Source organism: Culex pipiens, chromosome 3 (assembly GCF_016801865.2).
Source record: "Culex pipiens pallens isolate TS chromosome 3, TS_CPP_V2, whole genome shotgun sequence".
Classification (NCBI taxonomy): Eukaryota; Metazoa; Arthropoda; class Insecta; order Diptera; family Culicidae; genus Culex; species Culex pipiens.
Window position 1 is genome coordinate 37,603,292 of NC_068939.1, and position 15,556 is coordinate 37,618,847.

The 15,556-nt window shown below is 40.7% G+C and overlaps 1 protein-coding gene and 1 long non-coding RNA gene across 2 annotated transcripts; both read left to right on the forward strand.

Moving 5' to 3' along the window:
- The first annotated feature begins 330 nt into the window (after positions 1 to 330).
- LOC120415801 (uncharacterized) lies at positions 331 to 1,130 on the forward strand. Its single transcript, XR_005605266.2, has 2 exons — positions 331 to 645; positions 719 to 1,130. It is a non-coding gene; the product is annotated as an uncharacterized LOC120415801 (long non-coding RNA).
- A 6,668-nt stretch (positions 1,131 to 7,798) lies between these two features.
- On the forward strand, positions 7,799 to 8,688 carry LOC120415797 (uncharacterized). The gene is made up of 2 exons (XM_052710490.1): positions 7,799 to 8,139; positions 8,196 to 8,688. The coding sequence occupies exons 1-2, from the start codon at positions 7,885 to 7,887 to the stop codon at positions 8,679 to 8,681; spliced, it is 741 nt and encodes a 246-aa protein (XP_052566450.1). The 5' UTR covers positions 7,799 to 7,884; the 3' UTR covers positions 8,682 to 8,688.
- The last annotated feature ends 6,868 nt before the right edge of the window (positions 8,689 to 15,556 follow it).

Here is a 15,556-nt window from a genome sequence, read left to right on the forward strand (position 1 = left end):
CTCGATGGAAGTGATTTTGTTTAAAATGATATCTTTCTCCTGAAAACAAATAAGGGAGCGTTATTTTATTAGGTAACGCAAAATTTTGGATTTGGGACTCCAGAAATCTGGAGCAACATTTGAAAGGGGCGGTACGACATTGCTCTTACGGCCTTTCATTACACGCGTTTAAATGGAACGAAAGGCCGTAAGTGCAATGTCGTACCGCCCCTTTCAAATGTTGCTCTGGAAATGTTGTTGTTGTTGTTGTTGATTTTATTATGGGAACTTTAACGGGTCATTCGCTCCCGAACTCCAGTAATGTTCTTTTTTAACTCAGTGTAAAAAATGCGATCCACAAAGTGCCTGACGGAACGGGTGGAAATGGAACAGATTTGAAATATGATCCAAACTGTTTTGCTGTCATTGGTTGTCATCAGGGAGTGTCACCTATGTAAACAACTACAGAAAAACTGCCGTCGATCGGCCGCGACTGAAAAGTTTGGCTACAACGTGCGGTTCAGCAACTGGCACAACTACCAGATTCCCATCTAGAACGTGACAGACCAGTTAGTGTAGATCCGCTTTGTTCGAACATGGCGATCTGTGGCAGTAAGAAGCACGTTGCATCAACATCTACCGTCGCCGGAACATCTGACTGGCCAGGTAGGCAAACCTCGAATCAGACTCTAATAAGGTTTTCGCTCATTCCGTGTGCATATTTCTGGACGGCTTTCAGGTCGAGGGCAACTGCATGCAGTACCACCACCAATCGCCGAGCCATGAACCGACAAGGAGGCGCAAATAACATCCGTAGCCAGTCAGCCAGACTGGATTGGCTGAAGACGCTGGAGAAGCTGGCCTGCGAGGAACCGAGGGAGGTTGGGTCGAAGATGGGCCAGTTGGTGCACTTCTGTACGAGAAAGATTACATCGTCGATGCTGAGGAAATCGGAAGGAGGACATTCAGAAGATGTTGTCCAAGCTTGTCGAGTAAAAGGAGGAACAGGATTGTTGTGCTTCTCGTAGAGGAACGAATCAATTACGCAGTAGACAGCTGAATAAAGAAACCATTTCTGTTGAGCAGCTTTTATTTGTATTATTAAAGAAAGTGAATCCTGTGTCTGAAATAAAATATACTGAGAAAAAAAAACTAAAGTAAGTCGGGGAAGGCTGCACCTTGTTTTAAATTCACTCTCAATTCTTATCGGCTTATCGGCTCATTACATTTGATAGGGTTATCATTTCTCCGATGTTTTAGGTGCATTTGGAAGGTCTTTTAATTATCCAACTAATGACGGGTCGTTTGCTAAATCAGGACATCACTTTAATCGAAATATCTGAGATTCGGCCTCTAAATAGTGTATAAATAACACTTATTTGCTTATAACTTTTGCTAGGGTTATCAGATCTTCAATGTTTTGGGCTCATTAGAAAGGTCTTTCAATTATCCAACTAACGATGGGTCGCATTATGGACCCGGCCAACAATTTCATCGAAATATTTGAGATCCGGCCTCTAAAATATGTACAAATGACACTTAAGTGCTCATAACTTTTGATAGGGTTATCAGATCTTCAATCTTTTGGGGTTGTTGGAAAGGTCTTTTGATTACCTATCCAACGACGGGTCGCATGATAGATCCGGACAACTTTTTCATCAAAATATTTGAGATCCGGCCTCTGAAATGTGTACAAATGACACTTAAGTGCTCATAACTTTTGATAGGGTTATCAGATCTTCAATCTTTTGGGCTTGTTGGAAAGGTCTTTTGATTACCTATCCAACGACGGGTCGCATGATAGATCCGGACAACTTTTTCATCAAAATATTTGAGATCCGGCCTCTGATATGTGTACAAATGACACTTAAGTGCTCATAACTTTTGATAGGGTTATCAGATCTTCAATGTTTTGGGCTCATTAGAAAGGTCTTTCACCTTTCTAAAAATGTATGATCAGACGGGTTTTCTTACAAAAACCACCCTTTTTACAATCTTTCAAACTTTAGCCAGAATCGTTTTTTTAGCATAACTTTTGAAGTACTTTACTAAACGTTTTGATATTAACTAGGGTCTTATGGGACCCCAAGACAAATCGAATGAGACCAAAACGGTCCAAATCGGTTCAGCCAGTCCGGAGATAATCGAGTGCATATTTTTCGGTGCACGGACTCACATCCAGACACACGCACAGACATTTGTTCAGAATTTGATTCTGAGTCGATAGGTATACGTGAAGGTGGGTCTACGAGGTCGAATAAAGAAGTTCATTTTTCGAGTGATTTTAAAGCCTTTCCTCAGTAAGGTGAGGAAGGCAAAAAGTTTAAAAATTCTTGAACTCTGATACTTGGACCGGCGTTTTCAAGACATTTTGCGGGATATATCGAAGTATTTCGTCGTGAATCCCAGCAAATTTATTGAAATATTAAAGGTTCTATTTTCAGAAAAGTCGTAGAAAATCTATGGATTTATGTACATGTCAATACAATTTCTTATGAAAATGCCTTTAGAGGCTTTAAATTACTTGTTTAACCTCCAAATAAATGGTTCCGAATCAAATTTACCAGATTTCCAACTTTCAAGCTGTCAAAAGCTTGAAACCACGTGCTCGGAAATTGTCGAACATTGGTGTTGAAACGTTTGACAGTTTGACAACTGGTTTTGACTTGAGTTTTGACGGTTGAATGCTTTTAATTCGAATACGTTCGAATTAGCGAGCATTCGAAGTAGCGGTGTCATTAGAAGTAGCGAAATTAGAATTAACGAATCCGATCTGTAATTGTAAAATTTATCATTAAAAAACAGCAACAAATTGCCTGGTGGCATTGGCTGTGTCTATCATTCAAAATAGAATGAAATCCATAAATTTTGGAGGAATTCACTTTTTATTTAACGAAATTGGGCATATATCTGCTTATATTGAACCAAAGCTAATGCTTTTTTTAGGGAACTTATTGTTCTCTGCCTGCAATGTGATTGATTCGAAAATGTTTAAATGAAATACTCTTAGTTTAGCATTTATAAATGTTGCTACCATTGGAACTACCATGACAAATTGAACGCAAAAGAAAAAATATTCGGTCGTCTTGTTTCTTCAAGCTATGATCGGCATTATTTCAAAGAAAGCTACAAAAACTTGTTAATTTGGCTCAGAAACTTTCTATAGAAGATTAAATATTGACCAAATATGTAATCTGGAGACTTTCAATTCATATTCTTAAGAATTTTTATGGGTTTGTACATAAATTCATCAATATCCTGAACTGTTCTGAAAAAAAATCCTATATAAAATCGATAAAATCTTCGAAAATATTTCGAATCTTTCTCGGCATGTTTGGGTTGATTTCAAAGCTTTTGAAATTTTGAAAATTTTCGATGTATATGTTGCATTCTAGTCGGACCGCGAATAAATACATGTTTTGCCACAGATTAAAATATATTTATTACGGACAAACAAACTAAAATGTACAAAATATATAATGCCGCCTGTGCGGCTGCGCGATACAATTACGTCGCGAGACAATAGACGAATGAAGCAGAGTCTAAAGCATCTACATGATGGCAGATCCAGCTGCGATCAGTGAGCCCAGATCTGCTGTTGTTTTCATGGTCCCAACATCTCCCCCTTTGAAGATGAAGGACGATCGAACCACAGGCCAGCTTTCCGTTAATGAAAACTGCCTTGGATACCACACTATTGATGTGGTTGATCTCCGGAGTCTGTACAGACAATGGCCGCGGGCAGTTGCTGAATGGTTAATCCCTAGCGCCGTCTGCTACAGTCCGGTTTTTGGATGACGAAGAACCCGTGACGTCCGTTGTCGCTGATGCTGCAGCCGAGATGCTTGATGGTGGTCCATCTCCAACGGAAGGCGTTCTTGTCGGTGGCTCTACTACTCCCTAGAGGCAGCAAACGGTTCCGGAATGCCTGGCCCGAAACAGGTTTTGACACTGCTTCCTTGGTGGCGCAATTCCGGCAGACCCGACTTGCCCGTTGATGATGGAGTGTAGAGATGGCGCAGGTGATTGCCGGTTGTGAAAACCGCGCTGATTCCTGACGGCCATTGTGGTTGCAGACTCCCCTTTGTTGCACATGATGAAGTGTGGCTGATATGCGCTGACCTCGGGAGTCGATGCTGAGCAGAACTTGGGTCACTTTCTGCTGCTGAGGTGCCCGCGTGCGAAGGTGAGATGCATCAGTGACGCGACCCGGAGCATGCATTGCCGACTGCAGGCGGTACTGTTTCTGGCAGCCAATCGTCCGGTTCCTTGATCTGCATGCCTTTTCCCCCTTCTGAATGAAGCACGCGCGGGGTGCCAAATTGATGCAAGTGGTGCAATCAATTTGCTCCTGACTCGTCGCCAAAGTTGCATTCTAGTCGGACCGCGAATAAATACATGTTTTGCCACAGATTAAAATATATTTATTACGGACAAACAAACTAAAATGTACAAAATATATAATGCCGCCTGTGCGGCTGCGCGATACAATTACGTCGCGAGACAATAGACGAATGAAGCAGAGTCTAAAGCATCTACATGATGGCAGATCCAGCTGCGATCAGTGAGCCCAGATCTGCTGTTGTTTTCATGGTCCCAACAGTATATAATCGCAAAATGTTTTTTTTTCGTTGAAATTTTTGTTTTCGTCAAATCTTACATTTTGCCTTCCTCACTTTACTGAGGAAAGGCTATAAAATCACTCGAAATATGAACTTTTCAATTAGACCTCCTAGACCTACCGTCATTTATACATATCGACTCAGAATCACGAGCTGAGCAAATGTCTGTGTGTTTGGCTGTATGTAGACATGTGTACCGAATCAATGTCACTGGAATATCTCGTCACTGGATGAATCGATTTTGGCCGGAGAGGTTTCATTAGATCCGTCTTAGCTTCGCACATCTTCCTATTTGAAATCATAAAGATTTATCAAGTATTTTGAAAGTTATGTTAAAAATACTGTTTCATATATATTTAAAATGATGCAAAAAAGGGTGGTTTTTTCATGAAAAATTATATATTTTTAGAAATGATATAAAAAGACCTTTCGGATGGATTAAAAGAAATTGGAATCTGACTTACCTTTCCAAAGTTACGAGCACTTAAAAAAACGAATGGATTTGCATAACCTCACAAATTTTTTTTTCTTATTCTGTTTTGGTTTTCAAATTCAAATTCACAGGGTGATCCAAAAAAATAAATATGAAATGACAGTCGATGAACGACGAATAGAGCTGTGCGGTATTATTCAACATTAGAGATCCTAAATAGGAAGACTGGTCGAAGTGAATTTGACTAGCGAGACCCTACACAGCAAATTCTGATGTTCGTTTTCAGTTAATATTTACTGAAAATTGCGCTACTGAAATTTTCAGTTAGTTTTTCGCTGAACTTCAGTTAAAATTTGTATGAAGCTGTCAAAGTTTGCTGAAATTTCAGCAAGTTTTCATTTACTGAAAATTTCAGTAGTGCAGATTTCAGTAAATTTAACTGAATTCAGTAATGAAAAATTGGTATGTAAACAGGGAGACTGGTCGAAGTGAATAGGGTACTAAAACCCTATGTCAATTTTTATGTACAACGGTGAAAAACACTATTAAAAACCATTTCTGATCACTTTTTTTCAATTTAATGCAAAAAAAATATTCACAAGACAACATTTTTTCGATGGATCAACTATGGTCCCCTTGGAACGAGCTGTCAAGTAGGAGCTTTTCTGTCAAGAAGGACTGCGAGGATAATTTTTCAAAATTGATTTAAAAATCCATTTTAAACTCTTTGTGGTCGTACAAAGGGTCATTGTACTCAGAAAAATAAGCTTTATCACTGTAAACAATAATATCAGCAATCTAAGCTTCATTTTAGGACCCAATTGTGTCCTTAAATTAAGCCGCGACCTCAAAGGATTTTAAATGGATTTTTTAATCAATTTAAAAAAAAAATCGCGACCCTTCTTGACAGAAAAGGTCCTACTTGACAGCTCGTTCCAAGGGGACTATAATTGATCAATCGAAAAAATGTTGTCTTGTCGATTTATTTTTTTTGCATTAAAATGAAAAAAAAAGTGATCAGTAATGGATTTTAGTCGAGTATGGGAGCGGCCGTGGCTGACTGGTTACGGTGTTCGCTTTGTAAGCGAATGGTTCTGGGTTCGATTCCCATCTGCTCCCAACGAAAAAGTTAAGAACATAGAAATTTGAAATTATGAATATGAACGAAAAATCAAAGTCGCTCAAGGTGGGGTTCGATCCCTCGTCCTTTGGATTGGTAAGCAAAAATGCTAACCACTAGGCCATGACGACTTGGTGAACTTGGACTGGAATTAGGAATACTGTTACAGAGAGCGAGTTGTGGCGCTATAACCATGGCAAATAGTGTCCAGGGCATTCGTGGAAATACAATGTCCCATCCCCATCCCAGAGGGTCCCGGAGTACCAAACCTTCTTAGCATGGTGCTCCAACCGAATAAAACCAAATCTCGGAGCGTATGGTGGTGTGTCCCCACGCTTCTTACTCCGTGCTCAAACTCAACCCACTTCAAACGAATCATGTATCTGCGATACGACTTTACGCAGTAGGCCTGGCCGCTTTAACGCTTGTGATGTTTCAATGCATTTCGATCCAATGGCGCACTACAAATGTTAATTTGTAATCACTTCGAGTATATCGCATACGGCGTATCATACGCGCATAATATAATATCGCATGATATCAGCGTGAATATCTTACGCGCATAATATTCACGTAATACGCTTAGGCTGCGTACAGTATGGACTACAATATTGGCTTCATATTGGTGCAATATCAGAAGAGATTTGCCATTTGTATCCAAACGAGCATTTGCCTTTACGCCCAACCAAACATGGCAGTGTTGTCAAGACAGTATTGATCCAGTGATAGCCCGGTAAAAAAAACGTTTTTTTTTTCAATTTAAAAAAATTACTTAGCGGTCACTTCGTGGCCCTTCTTGACAGATAAGGTACTACTCGACTATTTTTTTTTATTCACAGACTAAATAGAGTCCTAAAGCCCTATGTAAATGTTGATGTACAACGATTATAAACTCGCTCAAAAACCATTTCTGATCACTTTTTTTATTTCAATGCAAAAAAGTTGTCAAGACAACATTTTTTCGATGTACCAACTATGGTTCCCTTGGAAAGAGCTGTCAAGTAGGACCTTTTTTGTCAAGAAGGACCGCTAGGTTTATTTTTCAAAATAATTTAAAAATCCATTTTAAACTCATTGTTGTCAGAAAAACAAGCTTTATCGCTGTAAACAATAATATCAGCAATCTAAGCCTAATTTTAAGACCCAATTGGTTAAGAACCGGTTGTTTTAATAACCGATTCCGTCAGACTCGTTGGCCGATGAGTCGGCCGAAACCGCTCGACTTAATTATGGGAATTGTCTGGGGAAGCTTATACGTTGTCTGTGGTAACGAAAAGTACACTCAAAATCACAAGTATCCCTCAAAAGGGTACTTTCAATCCTCAAAAAGGATACTTTCTATCCTTTTTTAAGTTCACCCGGCCTTACCCGTTTAAAAGGGTATGTCAAAATCAGAACATTTTCGATACCCTTTTAAAAGGGCGAATTCGGATTCGCTAATTCGAATGCATTTCCATTCAAATCAACGAATCCGCTCTGTACTGGTATTACGGTTCATCATTCACTTTGCCCGAATCCTACCAGAACGCCGCGACTGGGATGAAACAGAAAAACGTAGCAGGGCACAGTTCTATTGGTCGATCATCGTCTGTCATTGAACATATTTTTTTTTTGTATTACCCTGTGTTTTTCAAACAAAAATAAACAAAGTTTAGTTTGTTTACGTTTGGTTTGTTACGCGTTTGGCCGGTGATCCGGTTCGAAAAAGTCCCAAGTACGGTTCGAAAAAGATGCCCAAGTACTCGTCCGGTGGCCGTGGGAAAGGCAAGGACGGATCGCGCCACGGCAAGGACAACGAAGTGATCAAAGAGTCTTCCGGGCGGAGGGATAAATCTTCCCGAAGTAACGAGCGCCGCCGGATGGTGGCCGAGTTCTACGCCAACGACGCACCCAAGCTGTGCGACCACGTCTCGCTGGATCGTAACAACCACCGGATGCGGCCGTGCACACCGCTGGAGAGCTACGTCAGCACTGGGAGTGATTTGGTATGTTCTTACAAAGTTGGGATTTTAATCCGGACTTAATTGGGGATTCTTCGCAGAAAATCAAGTTCCACACGATGACGGGAACTTCGCTGTTTCCGTCCAGCTTCGGCATCAAGTACGAGTTTGCCGATACGTTGCTCGGCGGTGAGCCGTACCTTGGGCAGAAGGGAGAGGATGTTCCGCTGCTCTGTTCAAGGGTGTTCCGGAAGCGTAAGGGAGAGTTTCAATTGCCACGGAATGTGTTCCTGCATGGGAGGGGTGGAACGAGTAACATAACCTGTTTGTACCGGTTTGAGGCATCCGTTGGGGAGAGGGTAAGGTGTTTGGACCTTGACCTTAAGATTCCGTTGGGTTGTTTCTGTGACAACACGACCAGTTCGTACAACTTCCCTCTAACGTTCGCCTTGAACTCACGCACGATGGAACTGACACGGTTGAACGTTTCGGATGTTCACAATGATGTCCGCGCTGACCCGGTTGATCTTCCACTTTTTGGGAGATCCACTGCTGGAGTACCAGCACGACGACAACCAGAAGATTGATCCGGTTAAGGAGTGGAAGCATAAGGTCAGCCAGAAGGAAGATGAGGAGGCCGGAGAGCCGGAAGAAGAAGGCTCTGACGAGAAGGACACCGAGTCGGGCAAATCGGCGGCCAAGGAGCAGGTCGATCCAGAGAAGGTTTTCCAATGTACTGTGGATACTGACGGACGAGCGCAAGAACGAGCTGCTGAAGCAAAAAGTTGGAAGTGCCGTGGACCGACGATCTGGATGCGATGCGGTTCTTGACAATACAGACTTTTCTGGCGGACAAGAAGATTAACGGAAGTTTTTGCCCTGGACGCCGTCAAAGTCCTCGATCTAGACGACGGCTCCATGAAAATGGTCCCCTCGAATAAGTTGTATGGTGCCACAGGATTCATCCGCAACCTGCCGGTCTACCCGATGACCGTGAAAAATTCCGGACTGATTATCGAGCACTTGCAAGACTTGAGGTCCGCCAAACGTTTCCTGAAGAAACTGTTTGTGAGCAAGCCCTACATCTACGACGGCGTCAAGCTGATGAAACTGGAACATAAACCGCTCGCTGAGTGCCCTGCTGCTGAAGCTCAACGAGGCGGCCGAAGCGGAAAAGTTCAAGGGCGCGGGAGAATGAAGCGGAAATCAAACGCAAAAAGCGGAAGCCGAGAAGCGAAAGTGTCGGAGGAGCAGTCAAGGCTGCTGCTGCGACCGCCATCAACGCCAAGCTTACCTACAACGACCTCAAGCTGGTCAAATATCCGGCGGGTATGGACGCATCTAACGAAGGTTTTCTACCAGCATCTGCTTGACTCTATGGTCAAGGACATAGACATGTACCCATTGCACGGCGTTTACATTGGTAAGTTCGAGGTCCTGAAGAAGACCCAACTCGATCTGGTCATCCTATTGTTGCAGTAGGGGGACAAATTTGATAACTTGGGGCCATCCATAAACCACAGGGGGGGGGGGGGGGGTAGTGTATGGCTTTGTCCACGATCCATACCAAAAATTTTTTGCCTTCCTCACTTTACTGAGGATAGGCTATAAAATCACTCAAAATATGAACTTTTTAATTAGACCTCCTAGACCTACCGCCGTTTATACATATCGACTCAGAGAGCAAATGTCGGTGTGTTTGTATGTAGACATGTGTACCGAATCAATGTCACTGGAATATCTCGTCACTGACTGAGCCGATTTTGACTGTATTGGCTTCATTCGATTCATCTTGGGGTCCCATAAGTCCCTATTGAAATTCATAAGATTTAGTTAAGCACATCAAAAATTATGCTTAAAAAACTGTTGCATATAAATTTCACAATTTGAAATTTGTGGTTTTTGCATGAAAACCTGCCCTATTATATATTTTAGAAAGGTTCTGAAATTACCTTTCTTGTGGATTAAGAATTTTCAAGATCTGACTTATCTATCTAAAATTACAAGCAGTTTAAAAAATGCTCTGAATTTACATAACCTCAATCTTTTTCCCAACGGCGGTGTATGTACAATCTTGACAAAAAGTCTGTAGGTGGTCTGTTTTTTTTTACTCATAACTTATTTATATTAGGACCTCTTTGGTGCGGCGAACACGTTAGGGGCGATCCATAAACCATGTGGACACTTTAGGGGGGTTGGAATCACTCTATAAATGAGAGGAAGGCACCAACCACCTAAAGGTGGATTAAGTAACGTTTTTTTATAACTTATGATTGCAAAATGATTGGTCTCGTGGCGCAGGGGTAGCGGCTTCGGCTGCCGATCCCGATGATGCTATGAGACGCGGGTTCGATTCCCGCCTTATCCACTGAGCTTCTATCGGATGGTGAAGTAAAACGTCGGTCCCGGTTTCTCCTGTCTCGTCAGAGGCGCTGGAGCAGAAATCCCACGTTAGAGGAAGGCCATGCCCCGGGGGGCGTAGTGCCAATAGTTTCGTTTTCGATTGCAAAACAACTGAACTAGTGTAAAATGAATTTTAAAACACTTTTTCCATGAAAATGTTGAAAGTATGGTTTGTTATTTCAATATTCATATTTTTTATTTTATTTGAAAAATTAAATCACCAATTTAAGCTTAATTTTGGGACCCAAAAAAATCAAACCATCCACATTAACGACCCCCAGGCAAGCCCCCAGGTCTTTTGTGGTCTGCTCGAACCAATTGGGTCCTTAAATGGAGTTTGGATTGTGGATTTATTTAATCTAAACATGATTTGAGGACCCAATTCGTGTTCAAAATTCGAATGTAGCACCTGATGCGATTGATAGTGAACAATGTTTTTCTATAAGGTATTTCTTATCAAGTGAACTGTCAAACTACCACTCAAATCGGGTATGTACCGTCATTTGGGGCAAATCGGGACTACAGTCTGAAAAGTGACAGCAAGTTTTAGAGCAAGCTTGAAATTTGAAAATCGATGCACTATCGAGATTTTAAAAAAGAGAGCTGTGAGCCAGTAACATGGAGTTAAACTTTCGCAATCTAGAAATGAAAAGTGCAACATGGAGTTAAATTTTCTGTCAAGCTTCTGTGAAGTTTACCATGACAGTTGCGAAAGTTTAACTCCATGTTACCGGCTCACATCTCTCTTTTTAATATCTCGATTGTCATGGTAAACTTCACAGAAGCTTCACAGACAGTTTAACTCCATGTTGCACTTTTAATTTCTCGATTGTTGTTCTATCCGAAACCATTAAAAAATCCAAATATTGTGCAGTAAAAAGGTTAATCGTGAAATTAAAAAGAGAGATGTGAGCCGGTAACATGGAGTTAAACTTTCGCAACTGTCATGGTAAACTTCACAGAAGCTTGACAGAAAATTTAACTCCATGTTGCACTTTTCATTTCTAGATTGCGAAAGTTTAACTCCATGTTACTGGCTCACAGCTCTCTTTTTTAAAATCTCGATAGTGCATCGATTTTCAAATTTCAAGCTTGCTCTAAAACTTGCTGTCACTTTTCAGACTGTAGTCCCGATTTGCCCCAAATGACGGTACATACCCGATTTGAGTGGTAGTTTGACAGTTCACTTGATAAGAAATACCTTATAGAAAAACATTGTTCACTATCAATCGCATCAGGTGCTACATTCGAATTTTGAACACGAATTGGGTCCTCAAATCATGTTTAGATTAAATAAATCCACAATCCAAACTCCATTTAAGGACCCAATTGGTTCGAGCAGACCACAAAAGACCTGGGGGCTTGCCTGGGGGTCGTTAATGTGGATGGTTTGATTTTTTTGGGTCCCAAAATTAAGCTTAAATTGGTGATTTAATTTTTCAAATAAAATAAAAAATATAAATATTGAAATAACAAACCATACTTTCAACATTTTCATGGAAAAAGTGTTTTAAAATTCATTTTACACTAGTTCAGTTGTTTTGCAATCATAAGTTATAAAAAAATGTAAGATTTGACGAAAACAAAAATTTCAACGAAAAAAAAACATTTTGCGATTATATACATCGAAAATTTTCAAAATTTCAAAAGCTTTGAAATCAACCCAAACATGCCGAGAAAGATTCGAAATATTTTCGAAGATTTTATCGATTTTATGTAGGATTTTTTTTCAGAACAGTTCAGGATATTGATGAATTTATGTACAAACCCATAAAAATTCTTAAGAATATGAATTGAAAGTCTCCAGATTACATATTTGGTCAATATTTAATCTTCTATAGAAAGTTTCTGAGCCAAATTAACAAGTTTTTGTAGCTTTCTTTGAAATAATGCCGATCATAGCTTGAAGAAACAAGACGACCGAATATTTTTTCTTTTGCGTTCAATTTGTCATGGTAGTTCCAATGGTAGCAACATTTATAAATGCTAAACTAAGAGTATTTCATTTAAACATTTTCGAATCAATCACATTGCAGGCAGAGAACAATAAGTTCCCTAAAAAAAGCATTAGCTTTGGTTCAATATAAGCAGATATATGCCCAATTTCGTTAAATAAAAAGTGAATTTCTCCAAAATTTATGGATTTCATTCTATTTTGAATGATAGACACAGCCAATGCCACCAGGCAATTTGTTGCTGTTTTTTAATGATAAATTTTACAATTACAGATCGGATTCGTTAATTCTAATTTCGCTACTTCTAATGACACCGCTACTTCGAATGCTCGCTAATTCGAACGTATTCGAATTAAAAGCATTCAACCGTCAAAACTCAAGTCAAAACCAGTTGTCAAACTGTCAAACGTTTCAACACCAATGTTCGACAATTTCCGAGCACGTGGTTTCAAGCTTTTGACAGCTTGAAAGTTGGAAATCTGGTAAATTTGATTCGGAACCATTTATTTGGAGGTTAAACAAGTAATTTAAAGCCTCTAAAGGCATTTTCATAAGAAATTGTATTGACATGTACATAAATCCATAGATTTTCTACGACTTTTCTGAAAATAGAACCTTTAATATTTCAATAAATTTGCTGGGATTCACGACGAAATACTTCGATATATCCCGCAAAATGTCTTGAAAACGCCGGTCCAAGTATCAGAGTTCAAGAATTTTTAAACTTTTTGCCTTCCTCACCTTACTGAGGAAAGGCTTTAAAATCACTCGAAAAATGAACTTCTTTATTCGACCTCGTAGACCCACCTTCACGTATACCTATCGACTCAGAATCAAATTCTGAACAAATGTCTGTGCGTGTGTCTGGATGTGAGTCCGTGCACCGAAAAATATGCACTCGATTATCTCCGGACTGGCTGAACCGATTTGGACCGTTTTGGTCTCATTCGATTTGTCTTGGGGTCCCATAAGACCCTAGTTAATATCAAAACGTTTAGTAAAGTACTTCAAAAGTTATGCTAAAAAAACGATTCTGGCTAAAGTTTGAAAGATTGTAAAAAGAAACCATCCAAACCATCCACATTAACGACCCCCAGGCAAGCCCCCAGGTCTTTTGTGGTCTGCTCGAACCAATTGGGTCCTTAAATGGAGTTTGGATTGTGGATTTATTTAATCTAAACATGATTTGAGGACCCAATTCGTGTTCAAAATTCGAATGTAGCACCTGATGTGATTGATAGTGAACAATGTTTTTCTATAAGGTATTTCTTATCAAGTGAACTGTCAAACTACCACTCAAATCGGGTATGTACCGTCATTTGGGGCAAATCGGGACTACAGTCTGAAAAGTGACAGCATGTTTTAGAGCAAGCTTGAAATTTGAAAATCGATGCACTATCGAGATTTTAAAAAAGAGAGCTGTGAGCCAGTAACATGGAGTTAAACTTTCGCAATCTAGAAATGAAAAGTGCAACATGGAGTTAAATTTTCTGTCAAGCTTCTGTGAAGTTTACCATGACAGTTGCGAAAGTTTAACTCCATGTTACCGGCTCACATCTCTCTTTTTAATATCTCGATTGTCATGGTAAACTTCACAGAAGCTTCACAGACAGTTTAACTCCATGTTGCACTTTTAATTTCTCGATTGTTGTTCTATCCGAAACCATTAAAAAATCCAAATATTGTGCAGTAAAAAGGTTAATCGTGAAATTAAAAAGAGAGATGTGAGCCGGTAACATGGAGTTAAACCACTGACGAACTGACGTGCCACCTCATACATATTGGTGAGGAAATTCTGACCGCAAATTCTCCAGCGAACACCAGCTCCATCTACCTTCAGGTTAGCTGAACTAAAGCTATGAACAAGATTGTCCGTTCGACGCAGTGGTGAACGCAGAACGCTGTGCCAGTTCGATTTTTCCATCAACTGTCAGTCGAACAATCTACAGGGGTTGCTTTGTTCAATGGTCGATGACTGGCAGGCTATGATGACAGGCGCAAAATTTTGCGTTTGCGTCCAGGCCTGACGGACAATCTTGTTCTTACCTTAATTCTCTCTTCCAAACGTATTTTCGATATTGCGACTATGATTCAACTTGTAATCCGCGTCGTTTCAAAAAAGTATGCGCTCAGAACGATTTTAGAGCACGCTGTTCGTTTCGGCGAAAGCGTGTGTCAGTTTATGCTGACTTCAACAATATATTGCATGTAAACATTGGCGCGAAGCGAGAGAAGAGAGCTAGTGAAGTGAGGGAAGAGAGAAAAATCGGTTGACAGATTGTTCGCTAGAAGCAAAAACGCCAAACAAGAAGAAGACAGCTGCGGTCAAAAGTGGTTTGCGCGTGGCACGTCAGTTCGTCAGTGGTTAAACTTTCGCAACAGTCATGGTAAACTTTACAGAAGCTTGACAGAAAGTTTAACTCCATGTTGCCCTTTTAATTTCTCGATTTAGGATCTCTAGGTCTAGCTCTAGGTTAAAGGCTAGTATACGCTGATCGGAAGGAAAGGGGTCAAGAAACAGCTTTACGAACAGCAGAACAAAGAAGAGGGAGCGTTTTCTTGGGGCTTTTCTTCACCCTCTCTGGCTTGCTTACTCTGCCGCTGTTGCCCATTTGAAATTTTTCTTGACCGATTCCTTCCGAAGTGCGTATACCGCTTAATACAGTTATCCCAAATTCGCTTCATGTTTCCCGATTCGCCCCAGATGATGGTACTCAATCAATTTTTAGGCCGATTCAGTCAAAAGCGGTGTATGCACTTCGGAAGGAATCGGTCAAGAAAAATTTCAAATGGGCAGCAGCGGCAGCGAAAGCAAGCCAGAGAGGGTGAAGAAAAGCCCCAAGAAAACGCTCCCTCTCCTTTGTTCTGCTGTTCGTAAAGCTGTTTCTTGACCCCTTTCCTTCCGATCTCCATATTGTACGATCAGTTCCTAGCTGGACTCGGTCACTAGAAACGACCGGCGGCTCAGTGACCGACGAAATAGGCGGCGGGCCAGATGCGGGCATAAAAATGTCAAAATCTCTTCCCCCCTCACTTCGTCTCACTATCCAGCTGCAGCTTTGTTGACAAACAAACGGAGCACGCGGTCGCATGATGGCGGCATC

Excerpts from the sequence above, each read along its gene's own strand:
- LOC120415797 (XM_052710490.1), top strand. The coding sequence starts at position 7,885 with ATGCCCAAGTACTCGTCCGGTGGCCGTGGGAAAGGCAAGGACGGATCG. Across the intron at positions 8,140-8,195 it reads TCAGCACTGGGAGTGATTTG|AAAATCAAGTTCCACACGAT; the intron begins GTATGTTCTTAC and ends GATTCTTCGCAG.